The sequence below is a fragment of the Uranotaenia lowii genome, chromosome 2 (genome assembly GCF_029784155.1).
Source record: "Uranotaenia lowii strain MFRU-FL chromosome 2, ASM2978415v1, whole genome shotgun sequence".
Taxonomy (NCBI): domain Eukaryota; kingdom Metazoa; phylum Arthropoda; class Insecta; order Diptera; family Culicidae; genus Uranotaenia; species Uranotaenia lowii.
In genome coordinates, this window is record NC_073692.1 from 126,651,604 (window position 1) to 126,658,943 (window position 7,340).

Genomic DNA, 7,340 nt, shown 5'->3' on the forward strand with positions numbered 1-7,340 from the left:
GTTGATATTTTGATAATTTTGTAAAAGAGCCCCCTCGTTGCAAAAGCAAGAGAGAGCATTAGCAAAATAAATCAATTTCGTGTATTAATTCATGCTCGTGAACAAGTTTTTGTGAAAATAGCCTTGAAATTGATCAATTTGTGTCCTATTTCAAGTAAATTTTCTATGGGAGCCCCGTCTAAAGAATGATACGGTCAAAATTTGGTCAATATCAACTTGACGTATTTCTTTCAATTTTGCATTTAAAAAACCTGAACACCCCTCATTTTGAAGGTGTGTGTGTAGAATGTTGCTCCTATTTTGATTTTAGAATTCACTCTTCAGTTGTCAAAATGCCGTCCAAGGAAGAAGAGTTGGCAAAATCGCTAAAAGTTGCCAAATCAACCGTTACAAATGTATTTAAAGTGTTTGGGGAACGTTTGTCGACAGCCAGGAAATCTGGATCGGGGGGAAATCGAAAACTGGAAGCCGCTGAGACGACAAAGAGAGTTGGCGGTAGTTTTAAGCGAAACCCTAACCTCTCTCTCTCTCCGAGATGCCGCAAATAAGCTGGGTGTATCGTCTACAACCAAGCATCGAGCCAAAAAACGAGCCGGACTATCGACTTACACGAAGGTAGGGACTTAAAATCGCGATGATAAACAAAATACGACGGCCAAAGCGCGATCCCGGAGGCTGTACACGACGATGCTGACGAAATTTGACTACGTAGTGATGGAGGACGAAACCTACGTCAAAGCCGACTACAAGCAGCTTCCGGGACAGGAGTTTTATACGGCAAAAGGAAGGGGAAAGGTCGCAGATATTTTCAAGCACATGAAACTTTCAAAGTTCGCGAAGAAATATCTGGTTTGGCAAGCCATCTGTACCTGTGGCTTGAAAAGCAGCATTTTCATAGCTTCCGGGACTGTCAACCAAGAAATTTACATGAAAGAGTGTTTGAATAAATGTCTGCTGCCTTTCCTGAAGAAACACGGTTGTTCCGTACTGTTTTGGCTGGATTTGCATTTTGCCATTACGGTAAAAAGGCCATAGAGTGGTACGCCGCCAACAACGTTCAGGTGGTTCCCAAGGACAAGAACCCTCCCAACAAGCCAGAGCTCCTCCCAATTGAGAAATACTGGGCTATTGTCAAGCGGAACCTAAAGAAGACCAAAAAAAACTTCTTCTGCGGCGAAGAAGGTGGACAAGGTAGCTGTACAACATCTGATGGCAGGAGTAAAGCGCTAGGCCCGGCAATTCGGATTTGGAAAAGCGGAAGCCTAACTGAATATTTTGAATTTTAAAATTTGCTATGTACCGTAAACTGTTCCCCAGTTGAGCACCGAGGTAGCTTTGATCAACATAAAATTTTTGCAGATAATCATCATCACCGTAGTCTGAAGTTAAAATATCTAAAAACTGTTTTCTACGTTTTAAAGCCTTTGAATACAGTTTCAAATAGGCAAAATTTGCTTTGTAGTTGGAATTTTTTTTATATTACTTAAAATGTAGTTTTAATTTTGACAATATCAGTTTTTGAGAACACTCACAAACAAACACTTCTCCTGATAAAATGATAGCATTATGAAGCAAATGGGTTATTTTTATGAAAGTTTAATTTTTTTCCTTTGTATAAGTATTATAGTTTAAGAGATATTTTCATAGTCATTCTATGATAGATAATATTTGGATATTTGAATAAAAACGGACATTTTCTAAGTGAAAACTTGCATAGAACAAATGGCTTAAAACTCTTTCAAATGGTTAACTTTGAATAGAAAAAAGAGTATGGGAACAGTAAGAGGACCTTGAGAATTGCATATATGTAGGTAAAATTTTATTTGTTTTCGATCCCAAAAAATATTCTGAAATATTATAATTTTTGACCCTAGATGTATGCAACAACATTGTCCATCTTTTGAGTATATTTGATTTTGAAAGAAAATGTTGAAAAAATCAATTGAGTTCAAACAAAAAATTTCTGTTAGTGATGTTTTAAGCCCCAGTTTACGATCAGACGTTGAAGTGAGCGGTCGTGATTTCGAGAGACGTACACTATTTTTTGTTGAGCTATCTCAAACCACGTGGTCACTTGTGGGGATTTGGCCCCCCTTCTGGGTTTTCAAGCTTTTATTTCCTTGTATCGACAAGGCCAGGAAATGTCGGACGGAGTCGTGAAGAATACGTTAGTTTTTCGGTTTCCGGAACATGCAGCGGGACCCACGCTTGTGGAGATGGCTCGTTTTGTTAAAGAGTTTGATGCCGATAAGAACAAAATGGAGTCCACCTATAAAATCTCAGATGAGAGATGTGTCTGTATAAAGTTCAAGACGGAGCAAGATATGAAAGAAGCCCTTCTTCAGAATTCAGAGACTCAGGAATTTCGATATTCGAACGGTACAATAGTGAAAGTGAAGATGTCAGTGGCAGGTGGATGTTTGCGCTATGTGCGTATTTTCGATCTTCCTCCAGAAATCTCTGATCTGGAAATCTCTACGGTTCTCGGAAAATATGGTAGTGTGAAACGTGCTGTCCGCGAAAGGTTTCCCCCGGAGCTAGAGCTCAATTTGTTAACAGGGGTACGCGGTATTTATATGGACATAAAGAAAGATATTCCGTCAACTCTATACTTTATGAACCGCCGGGATCGTATTTATTACGAAGGGTTAAAGTACAAGTGTTTTGTGTGCAAAGAAGAGGGCCATTTGAAGGCCAGTTGCCCAAGAAAACAGAACAGAATCAACGAATCAAGCGCTAACGTCGTGTCCATTGCCGATGATAGTGATAATCAGGAAAATCGAGAATCCAGTTCGTATGCCAAGGCACTAAAAACTGGGCTGAGCGCAGAGCAGCAAGGTGAAAATTCGGGAAAACTTGAACTGAACATGGTAGTGCTGACGTCGAAGAGAGGAGAGGCGGTAGCTGAGAACGAAGCAGAGACGCAAAAAAACGGAGATGGTGATGGTACGCGAGAGATTGAGTCAGAATCCAGCGAGGAAGATATGGATACATCGAAGCCAGATAGCAATATTGAGAAACGTGGCAAGCGTCCCCTACTCAACCCTGAGAGATCGATATCTGATGCCGAAGGTGATGGGAGAGGATTCCGTACAATTGAGCGAAGCAGGAAAAAGCTGCAGAAGGTCGGGGCGGTTGACTCGATGAATGCATTGCAGATCATCGCAAAAACATCGGAAGAGAGAAGTAGAACTAGAGAGCGATCGGTTGCTGGCAGGGCTAACAGCAGATCTCGTAGTAGGGTGGTGGGTAACACTAACAACAACAACAACAAGTCTACTAAATGAGTATCTTCACTCAGTTCTGTTTTCTATGTTTTATGCTTTGTGTTTTGTTTGTATGGTGACTGAGAGCAAACTTTGAGTGGTGTCTCTGACGTGATATTAGACAACATGATCTTTACCAGAAGAGTGGCTTCTGTAAATATTAATTCCATCACGATAGCTGCCAAAAAACAGCTATTGAAGGAGTTCGTTATTCTAAACGATTTGGATGTAGTCTTGTTACAAGAGGTTTCGTTCGATGATTTCAGTTTTCTGCCAAGCTTTCATGCTTATGTGAATAGTGTAGGGTCTTCCCGTCCTGTATATCGCACTATCGTCGAAAACTTTATCCGGCCGTTCTAATCGCGCACCGTTCACCCCGATAGACGCTTTCGTACTCTCGACACACGCTTCTCGAAATCTACCCATCCGATATCCAGTGCTGCCATTCTTCTTGTTTAACTTCCACTCGTAGCGCAAGGTCTATAAATAAACAGGTGTTAATAAATTGTATATATTAAATGCACAACCCTACATCCCTACCTTTCATAAAAAAGAAATTAAAAATCGATTTAGAAGAGTCAATATGTCACAAAATCCTTCAATCGGCTAGATTCAACCTTTGTCCTTCTAGATCGTTCATTAAGAGGAACTTCATGAGAATCTGGTGATGTAATCGGATTAGAATCATCTTGATTTTCATCCAAGCTTTCATCGGAAGGATCCTTAGCTTCAGGCTGAGGTGATATGCGTTTAAGATGGGCTACACTTCTCCTGAACTCTTTTCCGGAAGTAGTCGATCTTATCGTAACGTCAGTTCCTTGTCTTTTTGTAACCTTGAACTCTTCAGGAGAAAAATCGGAGGAAAGTTTATTATCCTTCCTAGTTCGCTTCGCTAGCACAAAATCACCAATATCGATGCTACTCAATCTTGCTTTTCTGCTACGATCAGCATACAGCCTACCCTTTTCTTTTTGGATTCGATCCTGATCTCTGACTTCTTCATCTTCGCAAACCTCCATAGGAATACAGGGTAACTTGGTACGTAACCGCCGTCCGAACATCAGTTCTGATGGGGACTTTCCTGTAGTTGGGTGTATCGCAGAATGATAGGTTAACAAATATTGACGCAGCTCCTTCCGCCAATTTTTTCCAAGCTCTTGCGCAATACGTAGCCGTTTGAGAATAGAGCGATTCTGACGCTCTACCTCCCCATTCATTTGGGGCCAGTACGGAATAGTACTCTCGAGCCTAATCCCTTGTTCTTCACAAAATAGGCGGAATTCCTCAGAAATGAATTGGGGTCCATTATCTGCTCTCAAGACCACTGGCAGTCCATATCGAGAAAATATAATAAGCAACTGCTCAATTGTGGATGTTGTTGTGATGTCTTGCATTTCCACTACTTCCAGATATCTACTATAGAAGTCAACACAAACGAACAGACTCTCACCGTCTGGGAGCGGTCCCAAAAAATCCACAGCGATTTGTTCCCATGGTCGCGATGGGAGCTCCTTTCGGACCATTGGTTCTGGTGGACCAGGTGCGGAAACTAAAGTGCAACCGCGACAGGATTTTACGAATTGCTCAATGTTTTGATCCATTTTTGGCCACCACACGTTTGCGCGTAAATGTCCTTTCATCATGCGCATGCCCGGATGACCTTCGTGAGCCAGATGCAAGACACGTTGATGAAGTCTTCTAGGGATTACAATCCGATCTCCTCTTAGCAACACATTATTCACGCAACAAAGTTCAGAAAATATCGTCTTATAGCTTAAGGGTAACTCATCTACGGTTTCCGAATTCAATGCGCCTATAACTTGTTGTATATCTTCATCTTCTTTACTAGCCGTCTCAATCTCCTGCCATGTCAAGGCGATTGTCTGAGCAGCAGCAGAAGCAATCTCTCGAACCACTAATTCTTCTGCTTCATCAAAGGGTTTTGGAGATGACGTAGACAGTCGCGACATCACATCAGCAATGTTAGATTGGCCCGGAATATGGATGATGTTATACGTAAAACTTTGAAGGCGCAACACCCATCTCTCAATTCGGGCACAGGGGCGAGATGCTGGAGCGAATAAGAAAGTAAGAGCTTTGCAATCAGTGAGTAAGTTAAACTCCCTACCAACTAGGTAGAACTGAAATTTCTCTACACTCCATACCAGGGATAAAGCTTCTTTCTCGGTTTGACAATATCTTCTTTCTGTGTCCTCGACGTCCACAACTGTAGCAGATAACTTCGGGGCCATTACCGACAATTTTACGTTGACCAACATTAATTCGCTTCAGAATTCGTCCTTGCTGGCGTTCTGCTTTCGGTTTCCATGTTCCGACTTCACAAACCGAAATATGTCCACCATCATTATTGATTCCAGCTTTGAACTCTTTTTCCTGATGTCTTACACTCTCCAGCGAAGTTCCCATGGCCTCAATATCTGACAAGGACTGATCCTTCTCAAGAATCTTCCGTCGAAGCTCCGGTAAGTTGCATCCTTCCACAATAACATCGATGAGCATGATCTCCTCCAAAACAACGCGTACCTCTTTTGGATACTTTTCGAATCCGCAGTCCTTCAGTTGCTGGCGTAGACGCAGAACGTAATGAGCAAAACTCTCATTCGTACCTAGTTGATTGCAATGTTTAAAAAGATTGTATCTTGAATTGCAATAATGAAACAAAAAAAAATCGACTTAAATAAATCATACCTTGCTTCATAGTTCGTAGCTTATGTCGCTCCAGAACATCTTGGCGACGCGGTTTGAAATACGCATCCAAACAACTGATTGCTACGTCATACCAAGGCTTCTCTACCATAACCAGCGGAAAATCTTCTGTGCCTTCCAAACTTTTGTAAATTTTCTGCAGCTGAGGACCCCCAAAATGTAACATTTTGGACCTTTTGATTTTCTGGTCGGTTATTTGATATGAGTCAAAATAAAACTCCAGCGAATCTTTCCACTCTCGCCATTCCTTGGCCAGTTTACCGTTCTCGATTTGTTCACATCTGAACATAGGCAACGGTCTACTTTCATCCATCTGAAAACCGTAAATAGAAAGAAATAATTACCTTGTCAAATTTTCTCTATAATCCCAGCAGTGCTTGAAATAATCTGATACTAATTTGAATGATGATCCACAGTTTTTTTTTTCAATAACAACTACTGTCTGGATCGCTTATCTGTCTTCGATACTCAAGAAAAAGCTTGTACGTCACAAACTTAAAATTTTTTTTTCACCAGTTTCATCCTAACAGGCAACCACAAACGCCAACTTCTAACCATTACTAACAGTAGCTACTTGCTCTGTTTACGTACCAACAAACGCATTCAAGATTCAATAATTGGTGCATCTCTGTAACTTCCATTCACTACATAAAATAGCTCCCTGCTATTTTCATCTCTCGTCCTAGGCTCCCTGCTCTTGGACCATTCCAAATAAGCTTCTAGCTACTTTCACAAAAGTCTATGCTCCCTGCATTAGACCTCAACATAGCTCCCTGCTATGACAATCATTTTCCAGGCTCCCCCGCCTCAGAAGTGTACAACTCAGTTTCATAAAACGTACATTATGCTCTATGCTCCCTGCAATAGAGGCGAAATCGTGACTTCTACCCATTCTGTTGAAATATCAGTACTACGTGTGTTCGAGCCAAACTCGAAGAATTGGCAACGTCACATTTGCGCCACCAACGGAAAAAATCATCACCGATCACCGCCTGCTACTTTTGTGTGTTGTTCGTCCATTCAAGGCCATGCATTCATACGTGTGCATAAAAAACGCCGGTAAACGCCGGCCGGCGTACAACAACAATTGCATGCTGTTGCTTCAGCCAGCGGACAGTGGAAATTTCCATTGCGCACACAGATTTGTGTGTGCGTGAGAATGAATCGATCAGCCAAGTAACCGGCTTGTTCGTCATTCAATTCAGATCCATTCCATCCGTCGACAAGTGAAGACGTCGAATTTAAGTCAAGTCAAGTGTTCCTCCAATCTAGAAGTTGTTTCCTCCATCCATTAAGGTTCCTTCCAACGAGTTTAAGATTATTGCCTACGAGATTCCTTCCTATGAG

At 41.6% G+C, this 7,340-nt stretch overlaps 2 protein-coding genes across 2 annotated transcripts; both read right to left on the reverse strand.

Annotated features, from left to right (window-relative positions):
* Positions 1–3,844: 3,844 nt before the first annotated feature.
* LOC129741839 (uncharacterized protein K02A2.6-like) lies at positions 3,845–4,867 on the reverse strand. The gene has a single exon (XM_055733631.1). It carries the CDS (start codon positions 4,865–4,867, stop codon positions 3,845–3,847), a length of 1,023 nt encoding a protein of 340 aa, XP_055589606.1.
* A 523-nt stretch (positions 4,868–5,390) lies between these two features.
* On the reverse strand, positions 5,391–7,123 carry LOC129741840 (uncharacterized). Its single transcript, XM_055733632.1, has 3 exons — positions 7,034–7,123; positions 5,976–6,306; positions 5,391–5,893 (listed from the first exon to the last, which is right to left on the reverse strand). Exons 1-3 carry the CDS (start codon positions 7,121–7,123, stop codon positions 5,391–5,393), a joined length of 924 nt encoding a protein of 307 aa, XP_055589607.1.
* Between the last annotated feature and the right edge of the window lie 217 nt (positions 7,124–7,340).